A 22,666-nucleotide genomic window follows, 5' to 3' on the forward strand; every position below is an offset into this window, starting at 1 on the left:
GTGTGTGTGTGTGTGTGTGTATTTATCCGGGTCATGGTTTGAACATATGACTGAATTAAGGCAAGCTAAATAGTCCTTTAAATTGGACTCTCTCTCTCTCTCTCTCTCTCTCTCTCTCTCTCTCTCTCTCTCTCTCTCTCTCTCTCTCTCTGTATATATATATATATATATATATATATATATATATATATATATATATATATATATATATATATATACACAACAACAACAACAACAACAAATGCATCCGTTACAAGTCCACTGCAGGATAAAGGCCTTAGACATGTTAATTCATCATTTACGTCCGGAGTTTGGCCAAATTTCATCACCACGCTGGCCAGTGCGGATTAGTAAGGATGGGAGATTTTCAACTAATTGCTCACAGCAAACCAACCTAGTAGGGGTGGCCCAAACAAAAGATATCCCCAGTGTGTGTGTGTGCAGTTCTGTAGACACGTGTTTGAAGTGATGTTCGACCATGTGGGTATTATGTTGTCGAACAAGTTCGTCGAACTGTTCGAAGGAAGTCTTTTGTGGGCGGGGCTTCGTTGTCCACAAACCTTATGCATTTGACTCCACCTCTTCGAACTGTTTGGCAAGCAGGTTCGACAACAAGGTTTGACGAAGCGTTTGACCATGTAAAACCTCATCTGATACAAGGCATTGTGTGTGTGTGAAATTCTTATATGTGAAATCTTCTTCTTTCTGTTTTGCAGAAGATGTCGTCGTTGGGGAACGCGCTTGGAGTGTTGCTGGCCTTATTGATGGTGAACTCGGCTTCTACATTTGTCTCTGATCCAGAACCACTGACGCTTCCAGGAGATGTCATCATAGGTAAGCAATTAGGATGGTCATCATCATCATCATCATCATCTCCTCCTCCTACGCCTATTGGTCATCATCATCGTCTCCTCCTCCTACGCCTATTGGTTATCCTCCTCCTCCTCATCATCATCTCCTCCTCCTACGCCTATTGAGGCAAAGGGCCTCGGTTAGATTTCCCCAGTCGTCTTTATCTTGAGCTTTTAATTGAATACGTCTCCATTCATCATCTCCTACTTCGCGCTTCATAGTTTTCATCCATGTAGGCCTATGTCTTCCAGCCTATTAACGCAAAGGGCCTTGGTTAGATTTTGCCAGTCGTCTATATCGTGAGACTTTAATTGAATACGTCTCCATTCATCATCTACTTCGAGGTTCATATTCTTCATCCATGTAGGCCTATGTCTTCCAGCCTATTGACGCAAAGGGCCTCGGTTAGATTTCGACAGTCGTCTTTATCTTGAGTTTTTAATTGAATAGTATGAATACGTCTCCATTCATCATCTCCTACTTCGCGTTTCATAGTCCTCAGCCAAGTAGGTCTGGGTCTCCCAACTCTTCTAGTGCCTCGTGGAGCCCAGCTGAACGTTTGGTGAACTAATCTCTTTTGGGGAGTGCGAAGAACATGTCCAAACCATCTCCATATACCCCTCACCATGATCTCATCGACATAAGGCACTCGAGTAATCTCTCTTATAGTTTCATTTCCAATCCTATCCTGCCATTTAATTCCCAACATCCTTCTGGGAGCAAAGCCCTGAGGATGGAGGTAGAAGTGAATAAATATCTAAAGATATATATATATATATATATATATATATATATATATATATATATATATATATATATATGTAATGATTAGAATAGTTAATATTACATGTTTAAAACAAATGACGTAATATGTCATGTTGGTTGGAAGAACTAACCCTGGGATTTGCTGTAGTCATTCAAAATTGTAAACAGGACGTATAATGCAAACCTCGGCAAATTGACATTCTTTCTTAACGTCAACACATTGTCTCCTCGTGTGAAAGTTTGTGACGTCACCGGATGCAGGTGTCTTCCGATTCCGTCACGTGGCTAAATTAAAGCAAGCATACGATATCTGTGATATCGATAATTTATTCAGTTCATATCTAAACTTCACCAGAATTGGTCATCTGGACCAACACAGCTTCCTCCAGTGATGGAGATGTTTAACTCTGTTGTTTTATAGAATAAAACTTAAAAACCATTAAGATGTATTCAGTTAATCCATTTAAATACATCTGAAAACAACTCATACTCAAATGTGTGCTTAAGACAGTAGCACGCCAATATATATATATATATATAAAACAGTTTTACCATTTGGAACAAAGAATTAGATTAATATATAGGAGGTACGTCGATAACTAGTTCAAATGATTAAAGGCCATTCATGAATGGTAGAGGCAAGGGACATTGACATTTCCTTAGCAAGCAGGACAATGCCCTTGGGACTAAACACATATAACCAGAGCCCAAGTCTCCTCTCCACCCAAGCGAGAGCCAGGGAGGGCCAGGGAATGGTGAGTGGACTTAACTCATAAGGATGGTAAGGTTGCAGCCATTTCAAGAAATGAGCTTGATATATTATCCTCCAAAAATCCTAATAATTGCATTTATTTTATTAAAATGTTTCTCCTACGGGATCATTTTGAAGAGAACTAGTTTAACCAATTTTTAATGTAATTAGACAAGAAGAGACTATCAAATCCATGCGTGGAATTATAATAGAAGAAAGGAAAACGGCTTCTCATCCCGAGTAATTTCACGGTCTTGCTCTCAAATGATCCCTGCATTGTTATTTCGGTCGGTTCTCCATGGCTGAGTCTAATTATTTTTTTATTCTTTGCGATAACTTCTTCCGCATCTCTCTCTCTCTCTCTCTCTCTCTCTCTCTCTCTCTCTCTCTCTCTCTCTCTCCATTTTCAGACTGCCCACAAATTCATTCCACTCAGCATACGTGTAACACAACCATAGCTTATTTGGTAATGCTTCTACAATATTTGACTGTATTTTATAGATTTTGTTTTAAGTGTGAGCTGTATTCCTTTAGTACCATTAATTGTTCAAACCTTCATCATAATCTTTGTTTTCAGGTTTTCCTATTTTCAAATGGGGTCGCTAAATCTAGTCAGGCTTCTCCATCTCACTCTGTCCTGTGTTGTACATCTCGTTCTCCTAAACCATTTTCCTTCATATCATTCAGTAATTTATATTTCTACCTGAACTTTGGCCTTCTTCGAGCTTCTTAATTCAGGAGCCTCTTTCCTCTTGGTAAGGGTAGAAGAGACTCTTTAGCTATGGTAAGCAGCTCTTCTAGGAGAAGGACACTCCAAAATCAAACCAGTGTTCTCTAGTCTTGGGTAGTGCCACAACCTCTCTACCATGGTCTTCCACTGTCTTGGGTTAGAGTTCTCTTGCTTGAGGGTACACTCGAGCGCACACTCCTATCTTATTTCTCTTCCTCTTGTTTAGTTAAAGTTTTAATAGTTTATATAGGGGATATTTAATGTTACTCTTCTTAAAATATTTTCTTTTCCTATTTTCTTTTCCTCACTGAGGTATTTTCCCCCGTTGGAGCCCCTGGGTTTATAGCATCCTGTTTTTCCAACTAGGGTTGTAGCTTAGCAAGTAATAATAATAATAATAATAATAATACAACATTTAACTATATTTTACAGGTATTGTTGGAAGTGTACATGAAAAATCTGAAGAGGCAGGTGCAGGCTGTGGCCGAGTAGGCCTAAGAACTATGGAGGAACTGGGTGCTGCTGAGTGGGCACTTCAAACCATCAACAACCAATCACACCAGGACTACACGATTGGTATGTCATTCATAGAAAGAAAAAATAAACATAAAATATGCTTTTCACTTCACCATAGCAAAAAAATATTGTTCTCTACATTTTCTATCAAAGATATTACTTAATTTTGAAACTCGTGTAGACCAAACCAGTCACCAGAAGAACTGAGAAATTCCAGTATCAGAAGCATTGGAGCTTTAAGAGAAACTTCAATGTTTTCTTATCCTTTAATAAACATAAAAGAGCTTTTCTCTTTACCATAGCAAACAAATCATTGTTCTATACATTCTCAATCAAAGATATTACTGAAACTTATTCTTTTAACTCGTCTAGATCAAGGTAGTCACCAGAAGAGCTGAGAAATTTCAGTATCAGTAGCATTGGAACTTTAAGAGAAACTTCAATGTTTTCTTTTAATTTTTTTCCCCCATAAGGCCTCCGTGTGTACGACGCCTGTGGTGATAAAGAGATGGCCCTGAGACAAACAGTTCGACTTCTGCAGGAAACCCAGCCACCAAATGCACCACTTCTAGGTTAGTTACATATTCCATTACCTAACATAAATCTCTTCTTTCAGCAGAAAAGGGCAGTTCTTGACAGTATAGAAACACTGAATTAGGGCCCTTGACAGTATAGAAACACTGAATCAGGGTCCCTTGACATTATAGAAACATTGAATTAGGATCCCTTGACAGTATACAGTAGAAATACTGAATTAGGGCCCCTTACAGTATAGAAACACTTAATTAGGGCCCTTGGCAGTATAGAAACTGAATTAGGGCCTCTTTGCAGTATAGAAACACTGAATTAGAGCCCTTGACAGTATAGAAGCACTGAATTAGAGCCCTTGACAGTATATAAACTGAATTAGAGCCCCTTGTCAGTATAGAAACACTGAATTAGGGCCCCTTACAATATAGAAACTGAATTAGGGCCCCTTACAGGATAGAAACAGAATTAGGGCCCCTTACAGTATAGAAACACTGAATTAGGGCCCCTTGACATAATAGAAACACTGAATTAGGGCCCCTTACAGTATAGAAACACTGGATTATGGCCCCTTGACATAATAGAAACACTGAATTAGGGCCCCTTACAGTATAGAAACACTGAATTAGGGCCCCTTACAGTATAGAAACACTGGATTAGGGCCCCTTACAGTATAGAAACACTGAATTAGGGCCCCTTGACATAATAGAAACACTGAATTAGGGCCCCTTACAGTATAGAAACACTGAATTAGGGCCCCTTACAGTATAGTAACACTGGATTAGGGCCCCTTGACATAATAGAAACACTGAATTAGGGCCCCTTACAGTATAGAAACACTGAATTAGGGCCCCTTACAGTATAGAAACACTGAATTAGGGCCCCTTACAGTATAGAAACACTGAATTAGGGCCCCTTACAGTATAGAAACACTGGATTAGGGCCCCTTGACATAATAGAAACACTGAATTAGGGCCCCTTACAGTATAGAAACACTGAATTAGGGCCCCTTACAGTATAGAAACACTGAATTAGGGCCCCTTGACATAATAGAAACACTGAATTAGGGCCCCTTACAGTATAGAAACACTGAATTAGGGCCCCTTACAGTATAGAAACACTGGATTAGGGCCCCTTGACATAATAGAAACACTGAATTAGGGCCCCTTACAGTATAGAAACACTGAATTAGGGCCCCTTACAGTATAGAAACACTGGATTAGGGCCCCTTGACATAATAGAAACACTGAATTAGGGCCCCTTACAGTATAGAAACACTGAATTAGGGCCCCTTACAGTATAGAAACACTGGATTAGGGCCCCTTACAGTATAGAAACACTGAATTAGGGCCCCTTGACATAATAGAAACACTGAATTAGGGCCCCTTACAGTATAGAAACACTGAATTAGGGCCCCTTACAGTATAGAAACACTGAATTAGGGCCCCTTACAGTATAGAAACTGGATTAGGGCCCCTTGACATAATAGAAACACTGAATTAGGGCCCCTTACAGTATAGAAACACTGAATTAGGGCCCCTTACAGCATAGAAACACTGGATTAGGGCCCCTTGACATAATAGAAATACTGAATTAGGGCCCCTTACAGGATAGAAACAGAATTAGGGCCCCTTACAGTATAGAAACACTGAATTAGGGCCCTTAACAGAATAGAAACACTGAATTAGGGCCCCTTACAGTATAGAAAAACTGAATTAGGGTCCCTTACAATATAGAAACACTGAATCAGGGCCCCTTACAGTATAGAAACAGAATTAGGGCCCCTTACAGTATAGAAACACTGAATTAGGGCCCCTTGACATAATAGAAACACTGAATTAGGGCCCCTTGACATAATAGAAACACTGAATTAGGATCCTTTGACAGCATACAGTAGAAACACTGAATTAGGGCCCCTTACAGTTTAAAAACGCAGAATTAGGGCTCCTGGCAGTATATAAACACTAACTTAGGGCACCTTGACAGTATAGAAACACCAAATTAGGGCCCTTAACAGAATAGAAACACTGAATTAGGGCCCCTTACAGTTTAGAAACACAAAATTAGGGCTCCTGGCAGTATATAAACACTAAATTAGGGCACCTTGACAGTATAGAAACACCAAATTAGGGCCCTTAACAGAATAGAAACACTGAATTAGGGCCTCTTACAGTTTAGAAACACAGAATTAGGGCCCCTTACAGTATAGAAACACTGAATTAGGGCCACACACAAGCTAATTTTCAGTGGACGGTGACTGCCAATGTTTCAGGGTGCCACGAAAGAGGGGAGAAGGAAGCTGTGAACACCACACCACTAAAAATTGGCTTGTGTGCAGGCATCCATAAAAACTTTAGCATTTAATTTTTCACCACAAAACAGTGGCAGCCAATGTCCACTGAAAATTGGCCTGTGTGGGGACCCCTAAATCTTTGCCTTTGCCCTGTCACCTGTAAGCACCAAACTCTCCTGTTCCTACATAACTTCTTCCAAGTTGCTGTATGCTGACTTTAACTGAGATTTGTTGCTCCCTAGGACCTGCATTGCCTAATCAGACGTAGGATGCATTATTCATACTCAAACCATTGTCCTCTAGTCTTGGGTAGTCCATAGCCTCTGTACCATGGCTTTCCACTGTCTTAGGTTAAAGTTCTCTTGCTTGGGGGTACGCTCTGGCAAACTATTCTATCTTATTTCTCTTCCTCTTGTTTTCTTAAAGTTTTTATAGTTTATATAGGAGATATTTACTTTGATGCTACTGTTCTTAGGTAATTTTTTTTATCTTATTTCCTTTCCTCACTGGGCTACTTTCCCTGTTGAAGCCCCTGGGCTTATAGCATCCTGTTTTTCCAACTATGGTTGTAGCTTAGCAAGTAATAATAATAATAATAATAATGATAATAATACAGGCAAACTTATCACTGATGACACCATAGTATGTGTACATTTTGTTGAAATTGAAAATACGATGATGTTTCGTCTTCTTGATCAGGTGTAGTTGGGCTCGGTCCAGGTGAGGTAGTCACCAGCGTGGCCAGGCCTCTCCACGCTTTCAGCACGCCCATCTTGGTGACGGAAGCTAGGGCGGCCCACACTATTCCTCCAGCGGACAACGTCTTCACAACGGCTCCTCATCTTACTGATCAGATACAGGTAGGCTGTTAAACTGGTGGCTGGTGTGCTGATAGAGAATCAGATACCTACCAAAGGCGAGCCGTTTGCTGTACCTTTCTACGATTAAACTAGATGAATGTCAATGTGAACATATTTGTTGCTTCGGTCTGTGAATTTAAGCTGTTTATTGGGAAGGTTACTGTTGTGTTTGTGGGTTTGCTTTGCTCGACTGACGTTCTGGTGGGTATCTCTTTAGATGAAATTGAAACTGAATCCTGACATACGTTTTCCCAAGTGATATATTGGTAATAATAATAACAAAGACCAAAAGAAATCTAGATAAACACTACACAAATAATAATAATAATAATAATAACTAGAGGGGCACTCAGTAGAATGCAGACCTCTCTCGACCTTGACCTTGACCTTTACATGTATTAATTGACGTGGGTTTTCACATACTCAAATATGAACCAAGTTTGAAGTGTCTATGACAACGATGTCCAAACTTATGGCTGATTACGTAAATTTGATATTTTGCTTGACCTTCCAAAATTTAATCATTTCCAGCTTTTTACATAAGAGTTGATCCCTGCACGTTTCATTACTCTACGATTAAAATTGTGGTCAGGAAGCTGTTTACAAACAAACACACACACACATTACACATACACAAACAGGGGCGAAAATATAACCTTCCAACTTTCAAACTCAGAAAAAACTTTGTGATTTTGCACAACTTCTGCATGTTACAGTGCTCTTTTTAAACAAGTTATATATATATATATATATATATATATATATATATATATATATATATATATATATATATATATATATATATATATACCACGTATGAAAAAAAGGTAATCAATTACTTTGTTATACCCAAGATTAATGGAATTTCCGCCAAATTGTCCTGTACAGGTGCCAGGGAGACCATTCAGCACTGAGGCGTAACCGGGGGGAAAACTTAGTGGCGTAATGTTAATAGGTTTATTAGGGCATCAAGGGTCAAATTGATGTATATGTATATATATATATATATATATATATATATATATATATATATATATATGTATATATATTATATATATATATATACATATATATACTGTATAATATATATATATATATTATATATATATATATATATATATATAGCCTATATATATATATATATATATATATATATATATATATATATATATATATATATATATATATATATATATATATATATAGTGTATGTATATATATGTATGTGTATATATATATATATATATATATATATATATATATATATATATATATATATATATATATATATATATGCAGCAGTAGTAATTGTAATGCATTACAGGCTGCGCTGTCTGCAGCAGTCCGCACAGGTGGGGCCGGAGTGGCGGTGAGCGTCGTGTCCAGCTGTGCCCAAGCAACCCAGGTGCTGGAAGAAAGGGCAGCCAGAGGTGGCATGCGAGTCCTTCATATCCTGCAGCTGGAAAAGGACACCGATAACGATAAAGGCAGGATTAAGAGTCTGTCAAATAAAGTGACCCATTTCATCACGAGCAAAGTGGTAAGGAAGAGGAAACATATTTTGTTCATTTGTTTGTTCGTAGTAAAATATGTTGACATATGTTTGCTTGCAACTATCATCTCTGGATAGTATCAAAACAAGCATTCACTTGAAAACTAACACCAATAGAGAATAGGTTGAGTGTAATATTATGACCTAAGAACTAAATATGTGTAATTCTTAAAAAAACTGCTCAATTAAAAAGTTTCATTTTCTATTATGAACAACGAAAAGGTAAATTTAGTCTACTTTAGGATTTACTTCACCAGAAATAACGTGATGAAATCATCTTATTTACACCACTTTAAAAATCCATTATCAGCCAGCCATATATAGTGCTACAGTGATTAGAGAAAATATTATTTCATCTGGTCATCTATATTATTTTTTTGTGACTTAAAAAATCATTTTTTATAGATAACAATTTACCTGCATCCTGAAATAACATATATAAAAAATAATTTATTATAATTAATTCATAAGTAAATTAATGGTGGATAGAATTAACTGAAAATGTCGATTTAACATTTTTTTACCAATTAAAAAAAAAAGAAAAAAAATCGTATAGATAACATTTTACCTGCATCCTGAAATAGCATATATAAAAAAAAAATTATTGTAATTAATTCATAAGTAAATTAATGGTGGATAGAATTAACAGAAAATATCGATTTAAATTTTTTTTTACCAATTAAAAAAAAGAAAAAAAATCGTATAGATAACAATTTACCTGCATCCTGAAATAGCATATTTAAAAATAATTTATTGTAATTAATTCATAGATAAATTAATGGTGGGTGGAATTAACTGAAAATATCGATTTAACATTTTTTTTAACCGATTAAGAAAAAAAGAAAAAAAATTCGTTTAGATAACAATTTACCTGCATCCTGAAATAGCATATATAGAAATAGTTTATTGTAATTAATTCATAGATAAATTAATGGTGGATAGAATTAATTGAAAATATCGATTTAACATTTTTTTACCAATTAAAAAAAAGGAAAAAAATCGTATAGATAACAATTTACCTGCATCCTGAAATAGCATATATTAAAATAATTTATTGTAATTAATTCATAAGTAAATTAATGGTGGATAGAATTAACTGAAAATATGGATTTAACATTTTTTTGCCGACTTAAAAAAAAAAGAAAAAAAATTGTATAGATAACAATTTAACTGCATCCTGAAATAGCATATATAAAAATAATTTATTGTAATTAATTTATAAGTAAATTAATGGTGGATAGAATTAACTGAAAATATAGATTTAATATTTTTTTCCTTCACTCAGGGTTATAGTGGCGTCATTGTCATGCTCGTGAACGTCAGTGAACTCAACACCCTGAGTGCAGAACTCGACACTCGAGTTCTCAGGAGAGCCAAGATCAGATGGGTATTGTCCACACTTGGAAATCCAGTAGACACTGAAGATCTTGATATTGAGATGGTGAGACATACAGTTTATTTAAGAATTTGCTTTGTTAACCTCTGTAGCATGGTCTTTATCTTGGGGTAGAGTTCTCTTGCTTGAGGGTACACTCAGGCACACTATTCTATCTTGTTTCTCTTCCTCTTGTTTTGTTAAGGTTCTTATAGTTTATGTATGAAAGATTTGTTTTGACGTTGTTACTGTTCTCAAAATATTTTATATTGTTAATTACTTTTCTTGCAGTTTCCTTATTTCCTTTCCTCACTGGGCTATCTTTCCTTTTGGAGCCCCTGGACTTGGTTCTTCCTGCTTTTCCAACTAGGGTTGTAGCTTAGCAAGTAATAAAGATAATAATAATATGACACAATGTAGCTAAGCATTTTTTAGTTCTATTTATATTAATTAAAAAAGAATCACCCAAATATTTGCTTCACTTTCCACACAATTTCATATTAATGATAAAATGAATTATCTTGTTATATATAACAAATGTATGCTTCACTGTATTATAATGCATGTTTTTATTCCAGTCAAAATCAACAGTCTGTTAATAAAGTTTACATATCTTTTTACTTTTTTACCAGCTAAGCAAAAGATTTCCTAGTTCTCTAGTCGTGGAAGCCCATTCCCCAGTCATCCCAGGCTTCCAGAAGTACTTCAAAGATGCTCTTTTTAACAATAACTCTATTTTGACACCATTGGCTGATTCATACAGACAGTCCGTGCTTCGTTGCCATACTGAGGTAAGTAGTCTTGGGGTAGTGTCATAGCCTCTGTACCATGGTCTTCCAATGTCTTGGGTTAGAGTTCTCTTGCTTGAGGGTACACTCAGGCACACTATTCTATCTAATTTCTCTTCCTCTTGTTTTGTTAAAGTATTTATAGTTTATTTAGGAAATATCTATTTTAATGTGGTTACTGCTCTTGAAATATTTTATTTTCCCTTGTTTCCTTTCCTCACTGGGCTATTTTTCCTGTTGTAGCCCTGGGCTTATAGCATCCTGCTTTTCCAACTAGGGTTGTAGCATAGCAATTAATAATAATAATGCCAGGTAGAATTTATTGATGAAAGATTTCAATCAAATAGATATATGATTACATTAAAGTTTTTTATCCATTTTGCAATTATATTAAAATATTGTAACTATTGAATGACAAGATGGTACACCGATTCAAGAAAGAAACTTAAATAGAAGGGAATTTTTAACAATGCTTGTAGCTATGAAGAATCACTATATAAAACTGCCTTTGCCTATTCATATAATTAATTTTTTTTTTTTTTTTTGCATAAACAATAAATACTTTTTAAACAAACAAAAGGGATTTTTGAACATTGAAAAACCACTATCCAATACTGCTTTTCCATATTCATATTTTTGTCATCAACCATTATTATTTTTACCAAATATAACTATTTATTAGGTCTTTACCAAGTCATGAATAAATAAATAGGCATATAAAAGTACCATTTTTCGGGAAGTACTGTGTGATCCCTAAGAAGTTTCATATTTAGGATAGGAATAGGGAATCCAATGCAATAGGATATAGTATATACCAAAAAAAAATTTGCACATTTCTGCTAAGTATATTAACTGCAAGCATGGCGCCATGGACTCAGTGTGCAAGGGAGACCTATGGGTTCAACACCTATTCAATTTAGCTGCAAGCCATTGAGAAACGCCACTAATTACTAGGAATTGATGATAGTAAAAACTGTAACATTGCTTGATCAATGTCTGTCATAGTTTCATTTGTTATTGTTAGTGTGGAATCCATGGATTATCGAACAATAGTTATTAGCTTTTTTTGTAGGTAAGGAAACCCTTTATGAGTGTTGATTTTACCCTTTTATTTCTGATAATAGTCCTTTGGGACCACACAATTGTTAATTAACCTGAAAACAAAAAAGATGTTTTGGGGTAGGAATTTTTCATGTACTGTGTTGGTCCCTACACCAAGAGCTTGTGCCTATAACTGAGTGGCTGTCACTGTTCCTTGTAAGGGAAAAAATAATGGGTCCCAGTGGTCAACAAACTTCCAGATGGTGCAGTAGTCATTCAAATGATCAGCATTACTTCTAAAGATACTTTAATAAGTGGGTGGAGTGTTCCTCTGTTAGCAGACAAATCTAGGTTAAGGGATCCTTGCATGTTGTTACACTTGTCCTAGTTCAGGATAGCCTTTTCTATTGGATTCCTTGTTCCAACCTAGACAGGGACAACATTTGTAATCACACAGTTCCTAACCTCATGAATAAATGAATAGCTTGAAAGATCACGATCACTTAATTTGGTAATATTGCGGTAGAGCCCCACCCAACGCCATTCCTACTTGCCAGTGCGTAGGAGTTTAAAGTTTCTCTTTTTTAGCGAGCGAAGCGAGCTCATGTCGGAGCAAAAACAATTAGACTCTATTGAAATATTACTGAAATCTAATGGTTTTTGCTCCGCCATGTGCCGCTTCGCTCGTGATAAAAGAAAAATATCAAGCTCCTATGTGCTAGCAAGTGTGAATGGCCCTGGGTGGGACTGTACTGTAATATTACCACAAATTTACTTGCTACTTCCACTATAGGAAAACAACATACCAGCATCCACTCGGCAATGTCCGGAATCGATGGGAGACATTGCATCAGCTGTCCAGTTGTCCACGAAGGATGATGCTTCAGCCACAGCCACAGTGAAAGCTGTGTCCTCGTTAGCAGCTGCCTTCAGACTCGTTCAGATTGAAAGGTGCTCGACAGGTGTCCATTGCCTGGAAGCATTGAGGCAGGACCTTCATAAAGGTAAGGAGGAACCTTATACTGTACCTGTCTTGGCATTAACTCTAAAAGTGTGTGAATAATTAACTTCATTTTTTCTTTTATTGGTGTGCTTATACTTGTTATGATACTGTTATATATTTCTTCCTTGATTAGCCCTACCAAAGAAATTGAAAGGGTGTCATTCAAGATTTCTCTTGGTTATTTCTAGCCTAATAAGACAGGGCTACTTTACAAAGGTTTTGCTTATAAACCCTGAGAGAGAGAGAGAGAGAGAGAGAGAGAGAGAGAGAGAGAGAGAGAGAGAGAGAGAGAGAGAGAGAGAGACGCCATTAGTGCACTTCCAAAATGCACTGTAGAAATTATTGTTTTTTTTTTAGACTATCACTTTAGCCCTGATCTGAACCCACTTTTTTGTCTTCTTTCCAGTTGCACCTGGGCCCAAAATCATCAATTCAATTTATAGTCTATTGCAGTTCAATTATAGAATGGTGCAATATTATTTAGGACATTGAAACTCACATATTTAAACAGATCTTTGCAAATACACTACTTTGAATACCATATACTACTGGCAGAAACCTCTTTTAACGAAGCTACAGATTTTTTGGGAAAAATACCCCTTTTGCTGTTTTTATCATCATAGAACTTTTCATAGGAGCCTCCTTCCACCCGGTAGTTCAGAAAGACACTGATGTAGCCCTTGGGCTTATAGCATCCTGCTTTTCCAACTAGGGTTGCAGCTTAGTAATATTAATAATAACAGGTGGTGCTTCTGCCATAAGTTACTTGTTCGAACAGAATAAAAGGCCCAACATTATTATTATTAGTATTATTATTATTACAAGCCAAGCTATAGCCCTAGTTGGAGAAGCTGGAGGCTGTAAGCTCAAGGGCTCCAACAGGGAAAAATAGCCCAGTAAGGAAAGGAAATAAAGAAATAAAATACAAGAGAAGTAATAAACAAACTTTTTATATTCTAAACCTCTTTATTTGTTTTCAATATTGGAATACGCAATATAATTATAGCTCTTATTTTATGGGTCATGTTAATAATAAAAGGTTTGGATAGAAATATGTTTGATATACTCGGTCTGATCATTGGAAATGGAAGCCAAGTCCATGTTTGAACGGATGCTGGAGTGCTGAGCTACATCTCGCCCCTTTGTCAAGTGTGTAGTTACCCGTTCAAATTTGTATAATTGATAATTAATGCCAAAATACTAGCCCATGGGGCTAACGTGCATACAAGTATCGAAACATTGGAGCGGTGAGATATTGTTTAATCGTAAGCGAAACAAGCATACGTCAGAGCAAAAACCAATAAATCATGAACTCAATCAAGTAAGGAGGTATTTGTAATTCCACGAACGCTGCAATGAATGACTCCATAGAAAATAGGATGGAAACCCCCCGTTTTCTATGCGTCTGGAAGTCCTGGCAAACTAAAGCTCCAGTGTTTTGACAGTTTCATTACTGTTACTTGCTTTTGAATATGGTAACTTTTTTATTTCGATAACTTTTTTTATGATGACTAACGGAAGCAAAGTTTAAAAAAAGTTAATTAGAATATCAACAGAATTAAAGAAGTACACCATGTTTGAAGGTGTCTCGAACGTAATTGATGACAACACCTAGTGCAAAGGCATAACTTTTCCGTTTGGTAGTCGACCCAGCAAAACTATAAAACTATGGATTTCCATCAGGAATCATTATCAAAAACATTCAAAACACAAAGTACTTTACAAACCAGTCTTCTTCAAACCATTTATTGCACCATTCTATAATTTTACCTTTGATGCTAACATAATACTTTAATTTTGTACAGGTATGTGTAATCATGGTGCTCTAAAATTCTAAAACTCTCCTCCCGCAGATATTTTGGAAGCTTTGCTGAAATTGTCATTCACTGTTGGGGGAGGATCAGATCGTATCCGTTACACAGCTGACGGCAGACTTGTGAATACTTTCACAATTAGAAGAGCAGCTAAAGAAGGTTTGGTACAGGTGAGCCTTACTTATTTGAATTTTGCTATTTGGGTATTTTTTATAGATTAGAACAGGTTGTTGAATCAGTAGAACTTCAAAAGTTCAAACTTGCAGTAAAGGTTATGTTAAACAGGCTAACATAAGTCTTTTTATAGTTTATACTGTATATGAAATATGTTTTAATGTTGTTACTGTTTTTAGAATATTTTGTTAATTATTTCTCATATCGTTTGTTTCCTTATTTCCTTTACTTACTAGGCTATTTTTCCCTGTTGGAGCCCCTGGGCTTATAGCTTCTTGCTTTTCCAGCTAGGGTTGTAGCTTAGCTAATAATAACATCTTTTATTGATTCTCAAATTTCTTTAATTGTATCAATATTAGTCAAGTAATTTTACTTATCTTTATTTCTATTTTAATTTAATGCCCAGTTAACTTTCTGGTATATAATGCCCTTGTACTTAGTAATGTCTGATGCTTCTTATATAATTTTATTTTTGTTGCCGTATCAAAAAAATATAGAAAAGAATATTCATGTTAAGCTTGAAAGGACAGAGAGAAGAATATTAGACTGGAGTTTTGAAAAAGAGAATATTTAAGAAATGAGAGAAGAGGCTATGACTCACAAAACCATTTTTTTTCTTTAACAAGGAACTATATTTTTGCCTTCATAACCTAAGTAACATTTCTGCAATGTTATCTATTCTTCATATGTATTTTCTGAAAAAGCAGGTTGATTTACAAAGCCTTCACACGTGCCCCATTTTTTAGAACTTCCTCTTTCATCTCTGTAATATCATAACAATAATATACGGTAGTAATTGCAATGAGATACTTATGGTTGAATTTCCTCAGGTGGGTGTGTACAGAGAAGACACTGGTGTGGTTTGGAACAATCCCGGAGAAGTGTGGGCTGTGGAGAGGACTCGGTGGCGGGAGGGAAGAACTCTCCCTCTCATGGCGATGCAAGAGACCCTTAGCAATGATTACCAGGTGGAGGCTGTGCTACTGACCCATGAGGTTAGTTAAGTCAAAGCTTAAACTCATTTTTAAAGACTGTTCTGCTTATGAATTTCTGTTTTGGATTTTCACTATTGTTGTGAATGTTAGTCACCAGAATTTGATATTTTGGGGGGAGAAAAATAATAATTAATTTTTTACTTTACATACTGTAAAATTGAATAGGGTCATATGTAGTAAATTCATCCACATGCTGGCTCTTTAAAACACATTTTGACCCACTGCCAGATTCTCATGGTCTATCAAAAGTTTCTATATTTTCCGAGATTATGTGCTATCAATGAATGGTGTTGACCTTTCCTTGTTGGCTACTGGCCAGGAATATTTACTATTCATTATACATTTTAAAGGAATTGGAGCTTACTAAAACTTGTTTTAGTATGATTGATCTAGAAGAATCCTACAATGATCATTACAATACTGTACATAATAATTTCCCTGATGTTTTGCCTAGTTCTAGTTTATAATTTAGTAAAGGTTCTAATGGTACACAAAGCTTTTTAGAGTAGTTATCCTCCCTGCGAGCCTTTGTCTCTCTGTTGCTTCATATCCTATGTTATTGAGCTGTTGAACAGAAAACCTGTAAGCCAAAGTATCATGGTAGCAGTTAATAAACTTGCTCGATTAAAGAAAGTTGAAGATATCCACCATACACAGTAATAATTGTTGAAAAGTATCACTCATAAGATCCACTGTTACAAAAATAATCACCTCTAGGTACCTACAGTACCTTGAATCTGTCCGTCGAGGGAATTTGAGTAGCATAAATTAAACTTTCCTTGAGTCCAAACCAATCTTATGGCAAGCAATTTGAAACAATTAGGATCTGTGAAGTCAACAGAGAAATGTATTAGTTTAAAATATTGTACAGTTGGCTTCATTAATTCCAGTACACTTCATTGAAGGCTAAAACGACCTCTTGACAGTTGTATATTGTAGCAAGGTTCGCCGCGTTTATCAAAAGAGAAACTGTTGGCAACGCTGCCTGTAAAGAAAAGTCACTAAGCTTGTAAACACGTAATCAAAAGAATTAGCAAATAGGCATTTTTCAATATTAAACTTACCCGATAATCATGTAGCTGTCAACTCCGTTGCCCGACAGAATTCTATGGAGGGATACGCCAGCTATCACAATACTAGAAGGGGGTGTACTTACCAGCGCCACCTGTGGCCAGGTACTCAAGTACTTCTTGTTGACACCTCCTCAATTATTCCTCTGTCGTGCTTCCGGCAAGACATTCTGGGATACGCTTATGGTCTTCGAGTATATTCACGGCTAATTGGTGAAGTATTCTCTCAGATTAACGGCTGTCGCTTTACTGGAAACCTTCTTATATTAGCTAGATAGCTTTTATATAGTCCTGATTAACGGTCAACGTTTTTTTGCTTGATTTTGGAACCCCCTTTGGCTAACTCTTTGGATTCAAGATGTCTGACATTTCGCAAGCTCCCTCCCATAGACGATGTAGGTCTTGCAATAGGCGTATTCCGAAGGCCTCGGTAGATCCTCACACCGCTTGTTCTGACTGTAGGGACAGACCCTGTCAGTTAGAAAATCGATGTGAGGAATGCGCCGGACTTTCGGAATTGGAATTTGTCCGTCTTTTGAAATATTCAACTAAGTTAGAGAGAGGTAGAGTTAGGAGGAGTTCTTCTCACTCTTCACTGTTTTCCTCACCTCATGATCCCCTACCTTTTCCTACCCCTGTAGTGGCTACCCCCGAACCTACTGTTTGCCCTCCGCCTGATATGTCTGTTGTTTTGCGTGCTATTCAGGCCTTAGGCGATAAAGTAGAGTCAGTGGTAAGTGACCATAAGTCTCTGATGGCCGAAATAAAGGAGCTTAAGGTCAAGAGTGCAGTGGGTGGAATTAGTGCCAGTGCTGTGACGAGTGCTAGTGTCAGTGCAGTGCCAAGTGCTAGTGTCAGTGCCAGTGTGGTGCGTGAGGATATTTCTGTGCGAGCCAGTCGTCCTCCCAGTCCGGGACCTCTTGCAAGCTCCCAAGCCCAGGGGAGAAGCAATGTCGAAGGGCATAAGGGTTCGGCAGGCCTTGTTAGGCGCACAGAAGTATCCTCGGTGGTTGCGGGCGTGTCTTCCAAAGACCGTCACTCCCACCTGCAGACGATTGAGCCCGTCTTTATCTCGTCCGCTGATCAACTGTCTGGGAAGAAACGTTGGTCTCAGGTCTCGAGACCGCTTAAACGCAGAGTCCAGTCCGCGAGTGCTCAGCCAGGTTGCAGTCATTGGCTCAGCTCTGACTCGCCTCAGTCTTCTGTCGACTGCACTCCGCCCAAGAGGAGTAAGGTTCTGCCACAACAGAGCTCTACTGTTAAGGCTTTTCCTCAGTCTGCTGTCGTTTCTGCCGATCCCAAGTGGACTCTTCTTCAGTCCATGCAAGCACAGCTTTCGGACTTGATGCGTGAGTGTCGGGCTGAGAGTGTTGCGCCTCCGCCTCCACCTACACTCCCTCCGCCTGCTCTCGCTCCGCCTGTGTTCGCTCCGCCTGCGCTCGCTCCGCCTGATCGCAGTACCACCTGCCAGGCGTACGATGTTGAGCCACATTCTGAGTTTGCTGTTCCCAGTGGTGTTCAGCCTCCGCCTTCGTTAAGGCAACCTTTGCTATGGGATCAGGAGGATTATACCTCTCTTCCTCCGCCTCCCCTTGCTGCTCCACCAGTGGTGCAACTCTCGGTTGAGGTACAACAACCTCTCCCGTCCATGAGTCAGTCTCCTCAGCTCTCGCTGCAGCGAGCTCAACCCTCCACCAGGCAGGCACCACTACACCTTGGCCTTGCGCCTCAGGAGCCTCAGCTTGCGAGACATTTACCTTGTTCTGCGCAGCCTCAACCTCATCATGCTCCGCTCAGACCACAGGAACAGGAACTTGCTACTCCGCTTCCTCCAACCGCTCAGCAAGCGCTATCCCTGGGTTCAACCACTCATGCTAGGAGTCAGCCTCCTCCACCCATGCGCCTTCCTTCTGCTTCGTCTGTTTTTCAGCCTTTGCAGTCTGAGCCTCAGGTTTTCCCTCAACAGACACTTGAAGAGGAAACCACTAATATTGTTCCTTCTCATTCTGACTCTGCAGTTCAGCATTCTTGTCCGATCTCTTCGCTACACTCTGGTGATGAGGCTTCGGATGATGAGGAGGCACACCTGGATCCCTCATCAGATGTGGATGAATCCAAGCTTTCTCCACAGTCTATTGATTTTCGTAAGGTCTTGGCTCTACTTAGGGAGGTTTACCCAGACCACTTTGTCTCTGCTATTCCCCGCTCTCCACCATCTGAGTTTTCGCTGGGCGTACAACAAGCTAAGTCCACCTATACTAAGCTAGTCCTAGCTAGATCCTCTAAGAGGGCATTAAGGATCTTAGGGGAGTGGCTGCAGTCTAAGCAACACCTTGGCAAGACTTCCTTCATGTTCCCTCCAACGAAGCTCACTTCGAAAGCGAGCGTTTGGTATGCCACAGGGGAAGCACCAGGCTTGGGAGTACCTGCCTCTGCCCAGGCTGACTTCTCAAGTCTGGTAGACTCGCCTCGGAGAACTGCTATGAGGCGCTCTAAGGTTTGTTGGACCTTCTCAGACCTGGATCACTTACTGAAAGGAATGTTTAGAGCATTTGAAATGTTCAACTTTCTCGACTGGTGCCTTGGAGCCCTCAGCAAGAAGACCTCTCCTGCGGACAAAGATTCTGCCATGCTATTAATGTCCTGCATGGATAAGGCCATTAGAGATGGATCGGGTGAGCTTGCGTCGATGTTTGTATCAGGGGTTTTGAAGAAAAGGGAACAACTGTGTACCTTCCTTTCCGCCAGCATTACACCTTGCCAACGGTCACAACTCCTTTTTGCTCCGCTCTCGAAGTTCCTCTTCCCCGAAGAGCTGGTTAAGGACTTGTCTGCTGCCCTGATACAAAAAGATACACACGATCTTGTAGCCTCATCGGCTCGTAAGTCTAAGGTTGCTACCTCAGTCCCCAAGACTTATCGCTCCCCAGTGGCTGATACCCCTGCTACGAGGTTCATACCGCCCTTTCGTGGTAGAGCCCCCAGCCGAGGAAGCTCCCGTCCAGACTCTCACAGGAGCAAGTCTAGGAAAGGATCCAGGACATCAAAAGGAAAAAACTGACTCTCCGCATCTCCAGACAGCAGTAGGAGCCAGACTCAAGATCTTCTGGCGAGCCTGGGAGAAGAGAGGTGCAGACGCCCAGTCTGTCAGTTGGCTGAGGAACGGTTACAGGATTCCATTCTGCCTCAAACCACCTCTGACCACATCACCCATCAACCTCTCTCCCAACTACAAAGAAGAGGACAAGAGGCTAGCATTGCACCAGGAGGTGTCGCTACTTGTGCAGAAGAAGGCAGTGGTTATAGTCCGGGACCATCAATCCCCGGGCTCCTACAACCGTCTCTTTCTTGTGGCCAAGAAGACAGGAGGTTGGAGACCGGTGCTGGACGTCAGCGCTCTCAACGAGTATGTCACCAAGCAGACGTTCACGATGGAGACGACCAAGTCGGTCTTAGCAGCGGTCAGACAGGAGGACTGGATGGTCTCGTTGGACTTGAAAGATGCATACTTTCACGTTCCTATTCATCCAGACTCCCAACCTTTCCTGAGATTCGTTTTTGGAAAGGTTGTCTACCAATTCCAAGCCCTGTGTTTTGGCCTAAGCACAGCTCCTATGGTCTTTACTCATCTGATGAGGAATATAGCGAAATTCCTACACTTGTCGAACATCAGAGCCTCCCTCTACCTAGACGACTGGCTGTTGAGAGCCTCCACGAGTCGTCGTTGTCTGGAGAATCTCAATTTGACTTTAGACTTAATCAGAGACCTAGGTCTATTAGTCAATATAGAGAAGTCTCAACTCATTCCCTCCCAATCCATTGTGTACCTGGGAATGGAGATTCGGAGTCAGGATTTTCGGGCTTTTCCATCGGCCCCCAGGATAAGCCAGGCCCTAGAGTGCATCATGAGCATGCTGAAGAGGAGCAGTTGCTCAGTGAGACAGTGGATGAGTCTCACAGGGACCCTCTCATCACTGGCCCTGTTTGTAGAGCTAGGGAGACTCCACCTCTGCCCTCTTCAATTCCATCTTGCAGCTCATTGGGACAAGGGTTCGACTCTCGAAGCAGTCTCTATCCCTATCAACCAAGAGATGAAGACCACTCTCCTGTGGTGGAAGCACAACCTCCTTCTCAGGGAGGGTCTATCGTTGGCCATTCAGACCCCCAATCTTCATCTCTTCTCAGATGCATCGGACTCGGGCTGGGGTGCAACCTTGGACGGACGGGAATGCTCGGGAACGTGGAACGAGGAACAAGGATTACTCCACATCAACTGCAAGGAGCTGCTAGCAGTTCATCTAGCCCTGTTGAACTTCAAGTCCCTCCTGCTAGGCAAAGTGGTGGAGGTGAACTCAGACAATACCACAGCCTTGGCTTACATCTCCAAGCAAGGAGGGACCCATTCGAGGAGCCTATACGAGATCGCAAGGGACCTCCTCATTTGGTCAAGAGGTCTAAACCTCACTCTGGTCACGAGGTTCATTCAGGGCGATATGAACGTCTCAGCAGATCGCCTAAGCAGAAGGAATCAGGTCATTCCCACGGAATGGACCCTCCACAAGAGTGTGTGCAACAGACTTTGGACCTTGTGGGGTCAACCTACCATAGATCTGTTTGCCACCTCCATAACCAAGAGACTTCCGCTGTATTGTTCCCCTGTTCCAGACCCTGCAGCAGTTCATGTGGATGCTTTTCTACTGAACTGGTCCCATCTCGACCTGTACGCATTCCCACCGTTCAAGATAATAAACAAAGTTCTGCAGAAATTCGTCTCGCACAAAGGGACACGGCTGACGCTGGTTGCTCCCCTTTGGCCTGCAAGAGAATGGTTCACAGAGGTACTTCAATGGCTAGTCGACTTCCCCAGGACTCTACCTCTAAGAGTGGACCTTCTACGTCAACCTCACGTAGACAGGTTGCACCCAAACCTCCACGCTCTTCGGCTGACTGCCTTCAGACTGTCGAAAGATTCGCTAGAGCTAGAGGCTTTTCGAAGGAGGCAGCCAGTGCGATTGCCAGAGCAAGAAGGGTTTCCACTCGTAGAGTCTACCAGTCTAAGTGGGAAGTCTTCCGAAGCTGGTGTAGAGCCAATTCAATATCCTCTACCAATACCTCTGTGACCCAAATAGCTGACTTCCTTCTACATCTTAGGAATGAGAGATCCCTTTCAGCACCTAAGATTAAAGGATATAGGAGTATGTTGGCTTCAGTTCTCCGCCACAGAGGTTTGGACCTGTCTTCCAACAAGGACCTTCAAGACATTCTTAAGTCTTTTGAGACGTCTAAAGAACGTCGTCTTTCCACTCCAGGCTGGAATCTAGACGTAGTCTTAAGGTTACTTATGTCATCTAGGTTCGAACCTCTCCAGTCAGCTTCCTTTAAGGACCTTACCCTCAAGACTCTTTTTCTCGTTTGCCTTGCAACAGCTAAGAGAGTCAGTGAGGTTCATGCCTTCAGCAAGAACATTGGTTTCACAACCGAATCTGCAACATGTTCTTTTCAGCTTGGATTCCTAGCAAAGAACGAGCTTCCTTCACGTCCTTGGCCTAGATCGTTCGA

General features: G+C 39.7%; 1 protein-coding gene across 1 annotated transcript in view; it reads left to right on the forward strand.

Moving 5' to 3' along the window:
• The first annotated feature begins 718 nt into the window (after positions 1 to 718).
• The window catches only part of LOC137655792 (metabotropic glutamate receptor 2-like), a 30,253-nt gene continuing 8,305 nt past the window's right edge, over positions 719 to 22,666 (forward strand). Inside the window, exons 1-10 of the mRNA XM_068389939.1 lie at positions 719 to 834; positions 3,531 to 3,674; positions 4,088 to 4,186; positions 7,135 to 7,295; positions 8,620 to 8,835; positions 10,133 to 10,288; positions 10,855 to 11,013; positions 12,845 to 13,055; positions 14,908 to 15,038; positions 15,873 to 16,037. Coding sequence (XP_068246040.1) covers positions 720 to 834; positions 3,531 to 3,674; positions 4,088 to 4,186; positions 7,135 to 7,295; positions 8,620 to 8,835; positions 10,133 to 10,288; positions 10,855 to 11,013; positions 12,845 to 13,055; positions 14,908 to 15,038; positions 15,873 to 16,037 — 1,557 coding nt within the window. The 5' untranslated portion in view covers position 719. The remainder of the gene's footprint in view (positions 835 to 3,530; positions 3,675 to 4,087; positions 4,187 to 7,134; positions 7,296 to 8,619; positions 8,836 to 10,132; positions 10,289 to 10,854; positions 11,014 to 12,844; positions 13,056 to 14,907; positions 15,039 to 15,872; positions 16,038 to 22,666) is intronic.

Source organism: Palaemon carinicauda, chromosome 16 (assembly GCF_036898095.1).
Source record: "Palaemon carinicauda isolate YSFRI2023 chromosome 16, ASM3689809v2, whole genome shotgun sequence".
Lineage (NCBI taxonomy): Eukaryota > Metazoa > Arthropoda > Malacostraca > Decapoda > Palaemonidae > Palaemon > Palaemon carinicauda.